A 15,861-nucleotide genomic window follows, 5' to 3' on the forward strand; every position below is an offset into this window, starting at 1 on the left:
GTAGGGAGCTTAGGTGTCCGGCGACAAATAGCGTCCCCCGGAAGGTATAGATCTTAGCCCTGCACCCTTCCTTCCTCCTCCCTGATCCCGCAATGTTGTTCGCTTGTGTCTGGTGGGGGTCGCCATGTGGGTGGTCGTCGGTGTTCCCCGACCGACATTTGGTAGGGGGAGACGATGGTTCCTCAAATTGGGCTAGGTTCTCGTGGAGATTGTGTTGGTTCATGCTAGGGGTGCCAAATTTGGTGTTGGGTCGGCGTTAGGTTTGGGAGATTTACATTTCTGTGTTGATAGGGGCCAAATTGCTACAATATTTGTATGATGTTATAGGGGGGTTTAAAATGATTTTTCCTATAGTAATCGTGATGATAGGTTCATTTTGGTGCAATATTTTGTGATGTTTATAGGGGGTTCTAAAATGGAAACTATTGCAAAGATCATCTAGTGTTTATGTTGCACAACCTGTTTTTATCTGTGTTGTTGCTAGTGTTGTTATTGTTTGGTATATATGGTCCCATGCAACTGTTTTTAATGTGTTGATGCTATGGTTTAAAAATTGTAACATGGAGACATTGTGTGTTTTTGCTATGATTTTTTTGTAGCAAGCCCTTTGGTGTAGCACCTTTTACATAGTTGGTTGATGTTTTATCCTTTTTCTAGCACCGTTTCCATGTTATAGTACAATGCAATGCGTTTCTCACTTCCCTTTTTGCCGCAGGAACTACGAGCGAGAACAAGGAGGCTCCAGAAATCTTTGCGGTTCGAACTGCGGTTTAATTCAAAGCGGCCGGGAAATGTTGGGAAGGCACTACTGCCAGCGAAACATGACATTATCTATACTTATATACTCTTATATAGTGTGGGAATAACTTTCACTACCGGCTGTTCGATTTGTTCTATCATACGGCTGAGAATTGGCAAATCCAAGAGTGACTGCCGGCTAGATCAAGTCTTGTGATGTATGAGATCTTTCCACGTGCATATGGGTAAAAGGTTGCCGCGCGCCCACCCTGTGCAAGAAGAACCATCTAGAACCCCGAACGACAAAGCTATCTCTCTCAACTATTCCCCCGTGCGATGGCTCAGACCACTGCAGCTCATCCCCTTTATCCCACCACTCGGGTCTTTGAACTTGTCATCGAATCGTGCTGTGCTCCTAGGATCATCATCCCTCCTCGGCAGTGGAAACAAACCCGATGCGCTGGGTGTCATCCTCACCCACTGTACCATAGCATGGGCAGAGCTGGCATTGTTGCGATTGGTGCATGCGTGTGTTTGGATTTGGATCACGTACTACGGCTTCAACTTTACATAGTTGGGAAACAGGTAACGAGGGGTCATTTTCATAGTAGAGCCATTTTTTTGGTGATTTGTGCCTTCTGATCCAACATAAAAAAAATTACTCTACCTCGCAACTTTAGTATGTGAACACCAAGTGTTTGTGTTTATGTGCACAAAGCTTTTCATTTTCTACTTTGATGGTCTGTACTTTCCAATCAAGGAGAAATGCAACAATGCCCTGCAGTGCTAAATTGAGACCGCATAGTGTTTGTGTTTATGTCTATAAAGCCTTTTGTTTTTATTGTCCTATCTTTTATGCTGCCATATAATGAAAAATTTGTATTGATATTTTTAATAATATAACCTATGACGCAGCGACTATTAAATTTGTGTACGACTGGTCAAAATTCATACATGATGGAACACAATGAAAACTGAAATAATCATTTAGCAAAGTCCCTTGAGGTACACACACGCAATTCATGTCGAGATATTACAAATGCAGTTGTTTCCCGACGATTATCAGTGGGGAAACCGCGTATAGAGTTTGTCTCTAATCAACATATTTATCTTTTTTCTCTGAAATATTATATGTAAATTTGAACAATACTTGCTCGCTCTGTCCCCAAATACACAGCGTATAAATCCAGTCAAAAAGTCATTTTGTTCCAAGTCTGACCAAATATATTATATATAGAAGAAAATATTAACAACTACAACACTGATTAAATATATTATGAAAATATATCTAATGGTGGATATATTGACATTGATTTGATATTGTTTATCTTCATATTTTTTATATCAAGTTTGCTATTTCACATCTAGATGTAAAATAGTTATCTTACATCTAAGTCTAGGGCTGTTAGATTGTCTGTCTTTAATGGTCTAGCTGCTGCGCTCGCTCGCGGTGCGTTGTCTCAGTGCGTTGCCTGTGCGGTCGTTGCTGCGGGTCTTGTTGGTTTTCACAAGCAGGTCTATGCATGCTGGGTCGTTGCGGGTCTTGTTGATTTTTTTTTTCGAAACGGAGGCAAAAGATTTGCCTCATCCATTAAATAAGAGGAGAATAGAGTTTAGAGTTTTTACAAGCGCCCTTGCAAAACGGCATGGCAATTACTCTCGTACAACAATACGCCCTAGTTTCTTAGCACCTGCCGTAACCCATAGTTTTGCCTCGAGTACGATATTTTGGAGCAGGATAGGCGGCGGCGCACTCTTGTTGCGAAACACCCGCGCGTTTCTCTCGTTCCAAATAGTCCAAGAGACGAGCATGGTGAGGGAGGCCATCGCTCGTCTATTGGGGTTTCGCATGTCGGTCCTTCTATCCCACCATTGCATGAGGGAATCCTCAAGGTGCCAATTGGAGGTGTCCATGTGCACAAGACCAAACTTGTCGATGACCGATCGCCAGAGCCTAATGGAGAAGCGGCACTTGACGAAGAGGTGGATGCCTGATTCTTGCTCACGTTTGCAAAGCGGGCAAAGCCCACAATTACCCCAACCACGCCGCTCCAACCGGTCGGCGGTCCAGTTCCGGTCTTGCAAGGTCAACCATGCGAAGCATTTAACCTTAGGGGGGGCCCAAGCTCTCCAAACCATGTGGTGAATGGGCGAGTGCGTCAGGCCAAGGAATTGCGCCTTATATGCTGTGGCCGCCGAGTACTGCCCATCATCAGCATGTTTCCAAACAATGTTGTCCTCAACGTGATCGTCAAGACGGAAGTCATGCACAAGAGCCCAAAGCGAGAAAAGTTCCCGGATGTGTGCGACGGAGACAATAGTGTCATGCTTGATGTGGGTCATCCAAGCGTTCCCTCGAAGGGCCTGACGAAGCGTCGATCTCTTCCTTTTTGAGGCTTGAAAAATAAGAGGGGCAATATCCTTGGGCTTGCGACCAAGCAACTACGGGGAGTCCCAGAACGGTGTTTTTGCACCATTGCCAACGATGATTGTGGTGGAGGCATAGAAGAAATTCATATCTTCCTCGGTGCACAGGTTGCCCAAGCCAACCCAAAGCTTGGTAGGCTCCTTCCATTCGTACCATGGCCACCTTAGTCGCAAGGCCCGAGCAAACTTGTCGGTGTTGAGGATGCCCAGGCCTCCATAGATCGTAGGCCTGCAGACCATGTCCCAATTGACCTTACATTTTGCGCCGGTCGTCTTGTCCGACCCTGACCAGAGGAAGGCCCTCTCAATCTTGTTGATATTATGAAGTGTGCCCTATGGCACAATGAGAGATGTGATGGAGAATACCGCTTGAGAGGTGATGACCGATCTGACAAGGGTAGTGCGCCCAATAGTTGTGATGCTTTGTCCCTCCCAAGTTACTAATTTTCCGGCCGCCTTGTCTTCAAGATACTGGAAGTCGACCTTCCGAAGTTGTCGAACTGAGAGCGGGAGGCCGAAATATTTGATTGGGAACGCGGCGCGGGTCGCCGGAATGCTACTCAGAATATGCTCCAGAGGAAGGTGGTTGCATCGAATGGGCACAACCGAGCTCTTGCGGAAGTTGGTGCAGAGTTCTGTCACCTCGCCGAAACCCCTTAGGATGACTGAGAGGTTATCAATGTCCTGCTTGATTGGGGCCATGAAGATGGCCGCGTCGTCCGCATAGAGGGAGGTTCTCATCATGACGCCGCGGCCGCGTATCCTATGGATGATGCCCTTGTGAGTTGCGATGTCGAGGATATGTTGAAGGGGGTCAATTGCAAGGACGAACAGTAGAGGTGAAATTGGGTCCCCTTGACGAAACCCGCGGCCGTGCTTGATCGGGGGGCCCGGAAGCCCATTGAGGAGAACGCGTGAAGAGGAAGATGACAGTAGAGCGGCGATCCAATTCCGGAATTTGCAAGGGAACCCCTTGCGTTGTAATAAGTCTAGGATGTATTCCCATTTGACCGAGTCGAAAGCTTTTCTAATGTCAAGCTTGAAGAGGAGGGCTGAAGTCTTGCGCTTGTGCAACCGTCTCGCAAAATTGCGCACATACATGAAGTTGTCATGGATACTCCTCTTCTTTATGAAAGCGCTTTGGGCATTGGAGACGAGAACGTCCATGTGAGGGGCAAGCCGCAGGGAAAGAATCTTGGCGATAATCTTGGCCACAGCATGGACAAGACTAATAGGCCTATAGTCAGAGACGCCCTCCGCCCCCTCCTTCTTGGGCAAAAGCACCACATTGGCAGAGTTGAGCCATTGCAAGTGGGATGTGTGGAGCGAGTCAAAGCTCTGGATGACCCGCATGAGATCATGCTTAATAATTTCCCAACAACGTTTGAAGAAGATGCCCGTGAAGCCATCCGGCCCGGGAGCCTTGTCCCCCGGCATTGCTTTTATGGCCGCCAAAACCTCATCCTCGGTGATGGGATCACCGAGATCATCCATGATTTTCACAACCAGGTCTATGCATACTGGGTCGTTGCTACTGTGAGGTTCGGTTCCTTTTTCTATTTCTTTTTTTTCGAGAGTACGCCAATGGCGTACCATATTTTTATAGAAGAGAGCAAACATAATTACAGGAGGCTAGGCATAGATGCGAACATCATGCTAGCAGAACCCACTCAACACCTAAAAGGACAAAAAGATCTAACTACTCACAAAACGGTGTAATCTTCCGACTCCGGCCTCGTCCCATTCTCTAAGCTCGTCAAAGATTTGATGCACCAATTGGCTCGGCCTCCTCTGTTGCTCCAGCCGCCCAAATACTCTGGCATTTCTTTGTTTCCATAATGACCAAGCGACGAATATGACGATAGTGTCAAAACCTCTTCTATCCCTAGTGACAATTGCACTCCTCACTTGAAGCCACCACGCCTCAAGTGAATCACCAGGTTGTGGTTGCCTCACGGTGACACTGATTTGTGTGAAGCATAGATGCCACACCTCCCGAGCGTAGGGGCAATGGAGAAGTATGTGATCGACCGTGTCTTCTTCTTGTAAGCATGTGTAGCAAGCAGCCGTACTATCCTGCAGGCCGTGCCTAGCTCGCCGATCCGAGGTCCAAAGTCTATATTGCACCGCTAGCCATGCAAAGATTTTGCATTTGAGGATCGCCCCACTCCTCCAAATACACTCATACGTTGGAGAGATCGCAAGCCCAAGATGCAGAGCTCGATACACGGACCGAGCTGTGTACTGCCCCGAAGCATCCCAGGGCCATGTAAATGTATCCGTCGCTTGAGGGTCATGATAAGCATCCGTAGCAGCCACTCTGAGATGCATGAGCTGTATAAGTGCCATGAAAGGTGGCTCTCCGTTGATATCCATCTCCCACTTGCTATCCACCATGGCCTGACCGACTGTTCGCTTGTTTTGCACTCTGGTGGGGACCAAAGGCAAGATGGCCGGCGCAATGTCTGCAACCGCCAAGCCGTTCATCCATTGATCCTTCCAAAAGAGCACTCTGTTGCCAGCACCCACCGTGATATGCACGAGTTGGTTGTAGAGCTGCCTCGCATCTTCATCAACCAAGAACGGTATGCCTTGCCATGGTCTATCCAAGTCCGTCCGCCTCAACCATTCCCATCTCACCCGGAGTGCCATAGCTTGCAGCTTCAGATTCTTGACACCGAGGCCTCCAAACCTTGTTGGGCGACATATGATGTTCCACGCCACAAGGCATTGCCCGCTGTTAACCTTGTCCTTCCCAGACCAAAAAAACGACCGCATCCAGGCGTTAATCTCATCAAACACCCAATCGGGGGCATTAAGCACCATCAGTTGATGGATGGGTCTCGCCGCCACCACTGATTTGATGAGAACAAGACGCCCTGGCCGTTGAATAAGACCTCGTTGCCAGGATGGCAAGAAACTCCTCACTTGATCGACGAGAGGCTGCCAATCCGCTCTGGACAGTTGATGTATAGCCAAGGGGATGCCCAAGTACTTGCAAGGGAACTGCCCAACGTCACATTGCAGATGCGCGGCAACTCTGCGCTGGTCATCCTCCGAGCCCCGAATCAAAATCGCCTTGGATTTCCTGTAGTTCACCTCCAAACCTGATGCATGCCCAAAGCTTGCTAGCACTTGCTTGACAAAAATCAAATCCATCTCCGTTGGCTTGATGAACAACGCAACGTCATCCGCGTAGATTGATAACCTTTGAGTCGGGGAGATCCCAGTGAGGTTGCTGACCACACCTTCCTCAGCGCCTTTCCTGAACATCACCGTTAGGGCTTCCATCGCGATGACAAACAGTAGTGGTGAAACTGGGTCCCCTTGGCGAAGGCCGCAAGCGTGGACAAAGCTCGGTCCCGGACATCCGTTCACCACCACCTTAGTGCTCGCTGTCTGAAGCAGAATAGCCACCCACCTGATCCACGCCTCCCCAAAGCCTTTCTTTCTCAACACTTGGAACAAAAACGGCCAGGATAAGGAATCAAACGCCCGCGTAATGTCGAGCTTTAGGAACACTCCGGGCGTTTTTCTTGCGTGAAGTTTCCTCGCTATCTGTCTGACCAGGAGATAATTGTCATGTAAGCATCTTCCGGCGATGAAAGCTGACTGATTTGCCTGGACAATTTCCTTCATTCGTCTCCTCGCCCTGAGAGCCAGCACCTTGGCGAAGAGTTTCGCAAAGCTATGCGTCAAGCTAATCGGGCGAAAAATCTCCCACAGAATCCGCATCCGCGCGCTTAGGAATGAGAGTGATCAGCGCCTTGTTTAACTTGCCAAACCCGCGGCTGTCTCCGACATAGAGCTTCATGATAGCAGCCATAATGTCATGCTTGATAATTGGCCATGCCTTCTGGTAGAACATGCCAATAAATCCGTCCGGCCCCGGCGCGCGATCAGCCGGAAGGTCTTTAATTACGTTCCAAATCTCCTCCTCCGTAAATATGGCGTCAAGATCCTGGAGATCCACAGCTTCCATCTCAAGGTAATCAAGGTCAAGGGTGAAATCCCTGGCTTGATACTTTCCCATTCTATTCCTGAACTCGGTGGTGAACACTTCTTACTTTTGCTGCTGCTCAGTGATAATATTATCGCCCTCCTTGACATGCGCAATGTAGTTCTTGGTGCGCCGACCGTTAGCCACCGCCTGGAAAAGTCTGGTATTGGCATCGCCAGCACCCAGCCATCTGATCCTCGAGCGTTGTCTGGCAATCGTCCTCTCAAGCGATGCCAACCCAAGCACAGTCATCTTCAAGGTTCTCCACAGCCATAGTTCATCCGCGGTGAGGGTGCGTGCCTCCTGCGCTTGCTCTAGCCTTAAGATCACCCAGTTTGCCACTGCCAACCTGACTTTGATGTTACCCGTCTTCCTCTGCCCCCATGATTGCAGAGACATGGCCGCGTTCCGAAATAGGGCGTCAAGTCTTTTGAAGGGATCCACGATGGCCTCATCACACACCCAGGCCTCTCGGACAGCAGCCTCAAACCCGTCGAGCTTAGTCCAAAACACCTCGAATCTAAATCTCTGCTTGGGGGTGCACATGGCCTGCGTACATAAGTGAAGTGGGGGGTGGTCTGAGACGTTTGTTCCCAGCGCCTGTAGAAAGCAGTCAGGGTTCGCAAGATCCCAATCCACCGAGACTAGGACACGATCGATTTTGGTAAGAGTAGGGTTGTCCCTCTCGTTAGACCACGTGAAGCGCCTCCCATGCATGTACAGTTCTTTCAGCTCAAGATCATCCACGAAAGCTCTGAAGTAGTTCATGGTGCGCCGATTAATGTTAGAGTTATTCTTCTCCGAGGCCCTGAGAATCATGTTAAAGTCTCCCAGAAGCATCCAGGGACCGGTGCATGCCGTCCTTCGATGCCGCAGCTCCTGCAAAAACTCTAGCTTCTGATCGTCTCCTTGCGGAGCATACACTACTGTGATCCACCATAGGCTCCCGTCAAGGTTATGCACCTGACCGGTAAGAGCGTGAGTGTCCAGCACAACGTGATCAACCCGCACCACGGTCGAATCCCACGCCAAGACCACACCCCCGCGGGTGTCAGTCGCCGGAAGGTAAGCAAAGCCATCATACGCTGGCCCGATACATTGCATGATAGTAAATTGGTCTACAACATCCAGTTTCGTCTCCTGGAGACACACCATATTACACTTGACCGAAGAGATGAACTCCCTCACCGCCTTCTTTTTCGCCGGGTTATTCAGGCCTCGCACGTTCCAACATGTAATCGAGGGGCTTGGATCCATTCAAAAGCATGTGGAAACTCCAACTGCCAGACTAGACAAGACTACGCAGCCAATGCCAACGTGTTGCCTCCCTCAAGCTCGGGCCGTGGTGGTAACATCTTGCCGAAGATCGCAGCAATCACGCGCACATGTTGCTCACGGAGTGGTGAGTCAAACAGCTCCTTGAGCTCCTCCACAACCGCCTCATCAGGCTCCAGGTCCTCCGGAACCAAGCCAAGTGCCCTCAACAGAACATTCTCCGCCGGCGTCGCCTTTGATGTAGCATGCATCCCGGCCCTCTTGGCAGCTCTGGTCGTGGGACGGGGGGTGAAAGGCTCCGCCTCCGAACGAAGGGACGATGCATGCACTTCCTTTAGGATGGGTGGCGCTAACCTCTTGATTATGTTAGAGCAGAATGTCTTCATACGTCCATACGCAACCTCCTCTTGCTGCAAAACTCCCTTGGCTCCCAAGGAGTCCTGCTCCAAAAGCACCGCGGACTGCATAGCCACATCCGTAGCGCCCTGAGCTTCCACTTGCCCTCCTAGTGCGTTTGCATGGTGGGAACCATCGCCATGCATGGGTGAAAGGACCACGTCCCGCATCTCGAGGCATGCATGGGCATGCGCCAATGGGAGTGAAGCCATCTCAACCTCGCACCCCGATGAGCCAGCAGGTGGGTCTGCGCCTCCAGCAGAAGCATGCTGGCAATCATTGCCAGACAGGGGTGATAGGCCGATCGCGTCCTGGCCCACCATGCATGGGTGCTGTTCGGTGCCTGCAGAGAGGGCATGCACCAATGGGTCGCTATCCACGACCTTATCCTCCTCCGTGGCGGCATCAAGTAGCATATGCTTGTCGGCACTCGGTTCCTGGCACCGCACTGTCTCGCAACCCGTCCCCAGCGGTGTAGGGTCGGAGGCCCGTCCACTCGAACTGCTATGCCCCACCTCCGTCTTGTCCCCGTCCGAGTCTGCCAGCACTGCGGCCAGGCCCTCCTGCGACTGTGGAGTGCACTGGATAGGCTCCTGCTCCTCGACCCCAGTGTTGGTCGCGCCAGCCTGGACAGGGATTCGAATCATGCCTGCTCCCACCACCGCGTCTTTGGGATCCGAGGCGGGGGTCATGATCTGGGTCACCTCGGGTACCACCCCAATAGAAACCAGCTGTTGCCATTGGCCCTCTACCTCCTTTCCCACCGAATCGCTCACATGCGCAGAGCCACGATCTACTGCCAAAGCGTCTGGCGAAAGTTCTCCGGGCCCCGAGCGAGCTGCGCCTGTCTGATCCTGAACCTGCACCTGATCCTGATTCTGAGCCAGCCCGGTCAAGCGGTCAAAGGCCGAGGTCCTGACCGCAATACGGTCGCTTACGTGACCCAGCTGGCGCGCCGGGGCCACCACCGGCGAAACCTCCATGGCGGGCAGCTTCCACTCCGTGGCCGCCATTGCCGGACCACGGTCGTTGCCCGCAGCACTCGCTCCGATGCCGCCACGCCCCGAGCTCGGACCACCCCGTGAATCCCGAACACCGAACTGCCATGACCGGCGGCGAGCGACGGCTCCACCACCCCCATCCATGCTGCCCTCGGACTCCGGCAGACCGCTCCGACCACTGCTAGAAGACCCGTCCCCAAGAAACCATGGCTCCTCCGCCTCCGCGAAATCCTGAACTTGCACGAGATGAACGAGTACTTTATATTGCAGCAGCGCCGGCTGGGAGGGCCGCACCCCTAGGCCAGGTTCGGGCACCCCCAGCCACCGGAGCGTCGGGATCGCCTCCGGGTCGGCCGTCCATGCCGTGACCTTGAAGGAGGAGAGGTCCGCGCGTGAGCTCGTCTCCGGCGCCATCGCATCCACCAGGCAGGATGATCCCAGAATCCGCTCCACCACCTCCAGCTCCCACGCGTGCGGCGGGATGCCCTCCAACTCAATCCATACCTTGGATCTGAACACCGAATGCACAGCTTGGGCTTGCCGATTCCACTGACGAAAGAACAATCTGACCCCACGGTGATCCACTACCGGCATAGCGCATAGTCTGTTCTTGTGCTCCGGGCGTGCGAAGACAATGAGAAAATCCTCCGGCCGGAAACGATGCACAGACACCCACTGCGGCTCAATGCCAACCTTGACCTGCAGCACCTCGAGAATGAACTCCGGCGAGATATCCTTCCTAGCACCCGCCGCGTAAGCCACCATGGATAGTTGCAGCCGGCCTTCAAGCCCCTCCATGGATTGAGAGCGGCGCACGATGCACAGCTCCGACGGGTCGAACTCCTCGTCCACTGAAAGCACCGGACGCGGCACCGGGTGATGACGGGGCCAGACCGGAGGCCTGGGGGGAGACGACGGAGGCGGGCAAGGGAGGCGAGGCCAGACCGGCGGCACAGCAGCAGACGCAGGAGGCGGCGGCGGGGGAGGTGCCGCGCGCCCCCCCCGACGCCCCCCAAGACCGCGGCTAGCAGGAGCAGAGCCCATGCCCCGGCGTGCCACTTTTTCGACGACGAGCCTCCGAAGTTCCTCCGGCGATGATGGGCTGCGGGGCCTCTTGCAGTCCCGAGATCCATGACCCGACAGCCCACACCTGAAGCAAACGATGTCGTTGGTGCAATCCTTCCTGTAGTGCCCGTCCTGGAAGCAGCGGAAGCACAGGCCCACCATCTCCGGCGACACCTCGCGGGGAGGGGGGGAAGACCGCGGCTGAGCGCGCGGCGGCTGCGCAGCCGGGTCATGGCGACGCCTCCACTTGGCACGCCCAGAGGGGGGCGGACGCTCCCACGGCACCAGCTACTGGCCCTCGACCTCAGCAGCCCGTGGCCTCGACGAGGCCTCAACCCCCTCTGGGGCGGCCGACGACGCCGAGCAGGATGACAGACCAAGGCCAGACACAACAGGGCGCTCCCCGCGGGGCGCGAGGTCGCGGAGTGCGAGTGCGGGCTGGAGTCCATGGCGGAGAGGGAGCGAGGAGGGTGGCCGACGCGGCCGGAGTGGCGAGCGCCGGGAGAGGTGGACGCCGGCGCCGGAGTGGCGCGCGGCGGTGCTCGGGCGCGGGGAGGGAGAGAGAGCCTAGCGACCGACCCTGTTTCACGCTTGCTCGAGCTTCGGTCGAAGCCTAGTCATGGAAATTTGATTTGTCTTCCCTTTTTCTATTTCCATTCACAAGTTTAGTTCTAGTTCATTTTCTTGTACGCTCCCATTTGATTCTCAGTATTTGTTTTTTTGTTTTTTTCCTTTTTTGTATTATTTTTTGTATTTCATTATTTGTTTTAAATCATGACTTATTTTAAATTCATGATCTTTTGTTTTACTTATATTTTCTATTTTCATCTTTTCCTTTTTTTTCCTTTTTATTCGTTTAAAATTCATGAACTTGGTTTTACTCTATCATATATGTTCGCTCTAAAATGTCCTGCAAATCTTGATTGTGGGTTATTTTGTCATGCGGTGTGTCGCGTCATGTGTTTGATGCTTATCGACCTGTCCGCGCGTGCATCTTTTGTTGGGTCGTTTTCGTGGCGCGGTCTGGGCCTCGTCTCGAATTGGTTTGTTAATTATTATCTAAATGAGGGTTAACAATGTTTCATCTAACTCGTATATCGTTAGATACACGTGCTTCTGAGTGCTGCTCGCTGCTCTTTGTCTTTGCATCGTGTTTTCTGTTTGTCCCTCGTGAAACAGTGTGCCGTTATTATGTATTGTGTATTGGTTTTTTTGTGGAGGGTCACATGTCATTCGATTCACAGTTTTCTTTAATTTTTGGTTTTGACTGTGTAGCTAGAGGGGAGTGTAACTAGATTATTCGTTTTCAAATTTGCTAAATCTAATCTAGATGAGTTTTAGCTCATCTACGTCTATAATTGTCTGATTTGTTTGCTTTAATGTTCGCACAAACTCGATCATGCACGCGGCTTATTCTTTTTTGTCAAGCGTCCTCTTGTCTCATTTGTTTTGTGTCGTCATGATCCCACATTTATTTTCACATGGGCCCATATATGCTGTCATTTGGGGGTCTCAACTATGAAGCTTATCCCCATCTTCTCACTGACCGACCTTTGACCCCTGTTATTTTTTTTTCATTCTGTTATAGGTCCAACTTGACATGCGATTGGCATGTAGTTTGTTTCATACTAGTTACAAGTCGACCATTGACTAGCAACTGGGCTCGTAGTTTCGTAGTTGTCTCAGGTGCAAGTCCACCCTCAACTCATGGCTAGAGCATGTGTATTTGTTTTTCATCCCAGTTGCAGGTCCATCATTAACACGCAACTAGGCCTGTAGTTTGTTTCATCCTAGTTGCAAGTCGACCCTTGACTCACAACTGGGCTCGTAGTTATCCCAGATACAAGTCCACCATTGACTCGTAGCTGGAGCATGTGTTTTTGTTTTTCATCCAAGTTGTAGGTCCATCATTGACACACAACTGTGCGTCTAGTTTGTCTCATCCTAGTTACAAGTCGACCCTTGACTCACAATTGGGCTCGTAGTTTTATAGTTTTCCCAGTTGCAAGTCCACCTATGACTCGCAACTGGGCTCGTAGTTGTCCCAGTTGCAGGTCCGTCATTAACGCGCAACTGGGTGTGTGGTTTGTATCATCCTAGTTGCAAGTCAACACTTGACTCGCAACTGGGACCGTAGTTTCTTAGTTGTCCCAGATGCAAGTCCACCCTCGACTCGCCACTAGGCTCGTAGTTGTCACACTTGCAAGCCCACCCTCGACCCGCAACTGGAGCATGTATTCTTGTTTTTCATCCCAGTTGCAAGTCCATCCTTGACTCGCATCTGGGACCATAACTTGTTTCATCCCAGTTGCAAGTCGATCCTTGACCCGCAGCTGGTTCGTAGTTTCGCAGTTATCCTAGGTGCAATTCTTCCTCGACTCACAACTAGGCTCGTAGTTGTCCAAGTTGCAAGCCCACCCTCTACTCACAACTAGAGCATATTTTTTGTTTTTAATCCTAGTTGCAAGTCTACCTTTTGATTGCAACTGGCTCATAGGTTTGTTTCATCCCAGTTGCAAGTCGTCCCTTAACTCGCAACTGGGCTCGTAATTTCGTAGTTGTCCCAGTTGCAAGTCCACCCTTGACTCGCAACTGAGCTCGTAATTGTCTGAGTTGCAAGCCCACCCTCGACCCAAAAATAGAGCATCTGTTTTTCTTTTTATCCCAGTTGCAAGTCCACCCTTAACTCGCAACTGGGACCGTATTTTGTTTCATCCTGGTTGCAAGTTGACCCTTGACTCACAACTGGGTCATTCTTTCGTAGCTGTCTTAATTGCAAGTCCGTCCTCGACTCGCAGCTGGGATCATAGTTTGTTGTTGCCCTAGTTGCAAGTCCACCCTCGACTCGCAACTTGTCCCATAGTTTTTTGATGTCCGAGTTGCAAGTCCACCCCAACTCGCAACTGGGATGTGCTTTGTTTTTATCTCAGTTGCAAGTCCACCCGCAACTCGCAACTCATACCATAGTCTTATATACTTGTCTAAATTACAAGTCCACCATCGAATCACAACTAGGCTCGTAGTTTTTTTATCTCAGTTGCAAGCCCACCCTTGACTTACGACTGAGCTTGTGTCCTTGACTCGCAACTCAGACTGTAGTTTGTTATATCCCGAGCGTTTTCAACACACATTGAACGTTTTTGTAAAATACACGATGATTTTTTTTTCAAATACAGGCCCGAGCATTTTTAGAATACATGGTAAACATTTTTCAAATTCCTACTGATGATTTTTCCAAATAATTATGTCAATGTTTTATTTACATTGCATAAAAATTTCTAGAAAATGTCATGTTTTTTAAATGCGTGAAGTTTCTTTTAAAAAATTGTCACGGACATTTTTTGAATGTATTGATTTTTCCATTGTATAATACATTTCTTTAAACATCACAAAACATTATTTTGAAATGCATGAACATTTTAAAAATATGCAAAAAAAATTATTAAAATAAAAATAGAATAAATATATTCATGTTTTTAAGAAAATCTTTGCAATCTTCAAAAATGTCCACACTCTAAAAACTCTTCGGGGATTTTCGAAAATTGTGCATATTTTCAAAATTTGTTTGAGAAGAAATTATTCGAAATACCAAAATTTGTTAACTAAATCAAAGTTATAAAGTTTGTTGACATTTGAAAAATAATTTTTCAATTTTTTAATTTTTTTTGTGTTTTAGAAAATATCCATCATTTAAAAAAAATCACGATCTATAAAAAAAGTTTCGAAATTTAGAAATGTTTACTAATCTGAACGTTGTAGTATGTTGTTAAACGTTTCCGCTTCTTTAATGTCAATAGTAGCTACTTGTTGGAGTGGTTGTCGCTCTCTTCCGCCCGCGTAAGGTACTGAGAGCATTTTCAACAGCCGTGCAACGCGCCGCGCGTTAAAAACTCATTTGCCGCGTCCCTTTCGCCTGGTTTGGCGCGGCCGGCAGCGCTGGCTCCAGCAGCCGCGCTGAAATTGAGCGCGCGCGCGTAGCTCCAGCGGCCGCGCTAAAATGCAGTGCGCGCTAAATATTGCGTACATTTTTTAATAAAAATGATAAATAAAATTCATAGATAAAAACGACACATAGATATTTTACATAGTTCCATAGCATAGATAGATTAAAAAACTACGGTGCAGCGACATAAAAAAAACTACTAGATAGTGCAACTACAGCCTACTCTCAGTCGTCATCATCATCATCATCATCGCCATCCTCGCTGGTCTGGTCCGAGGTATCGAGCCACATGTCCTCCCAACGGTCATCATCAGACGAAAAGATCGTCTGCCCACCATTTTGAGCGATTTCGCACTGCGATAACGCCAGGGCCTTCCGTCGATGTCTGTCCAACCGCTCCGCGCGGCGCTTTACCGTCTGCTCCTCGCGGCGCCTTGCCCAGAAGGCTTCCTCGTTGGCGACGTCCTCCGGGTGGCGCCGACGCCACTTCGCCATGGCCCGCTCGTCCTCCTCGGCGACGAGGAGGCGGCGCTGCCGCCAAGCGTGCTCCGCACGGTCCTGGTCCGTGATAAGACGAGGCGGAGGGGCGACGTCCTGCGCCTGCTGGCGCGTGTGGACATCCTGGAAGTTCATCTGCTGGCGCGGCCTGTCCAGGCGCCACGCTGCGGCGTCGTAGGCGCGTGCGGCCTCGTGCGAGGTCTGGAACGTACCGAGGCCGAGCCAGACGTCGCCGAACCGAATCTCGGCGGAGTACCAGCCGTTGGGGCGCTGGCGGACGCCGCGGTGGCGGGGCGCTGGAGCTGCGAGGAGAGGAAGCGGTGGAGGCGCTGGAGCGGCGAAGAAGCTATGAGGCGCGCGTGGCAGTGTGGATAGGCGCGTGGCGAGCGCCGCAATTTATAGGCGCGCCGGAAGCGGCGCGCCAAAAGTAGCGCGCGAGCTGCCACCCTTTCCCGCGCGCGCAATTGTTTCCTGCGCGCTTGTTTCCAGCCACCGCTAGAGCACGCGAAACCGTCCAG

The 15,861-nt window shown here is 50.7% G+C and overlaps 1 protein-coding gene across 1 annotated transcript; it reads right to left on the reverse strand.

Annotated features, from left to right (window-relative positions):
* Positions 1–7,228: 7,228 nt before the first annotated feature.
* Positions 7,229–7,933, reverse strand: LOC141042738 (uncharacterized). Its single transcript, XM_073511621.1, has one exon. It carries the CDS (start codon positions 7,931–7,933, stop codon positions 7,229–7,231), a length of 705 nt encoding a protein of 234 aa, XP_073367722.1.
* Positions 7,934–15,861: the final 7,928 nt, after the last annotated feature.

The sequence above is a fragment of the Aegilops tauschii genome, chromosome 3 (assembly GCF_002575655.3).
Source record: "Aegilops tauschii subsp. strangulata cultivar AL8/78 chromosome 3, Aet v6.0, whole genome shotgun sequence".
Classification (NCBI taxonomy): Eukaryota; Viridiplantae; Streptophyta; class Magnoliopsida; order Poales; family Poaceae; genus Aegilops; species Aegilops tauschii.

Excerpts from the sequence above, each read along its gene's own strand:
- LOC141042738 (XM_073511621.1), bottom strand. The coding sequence starts at position 7,933 with ATGAACTACTTCAGAGCTTTCGTGGATGATCTTGAGCTGAAAGAACTG.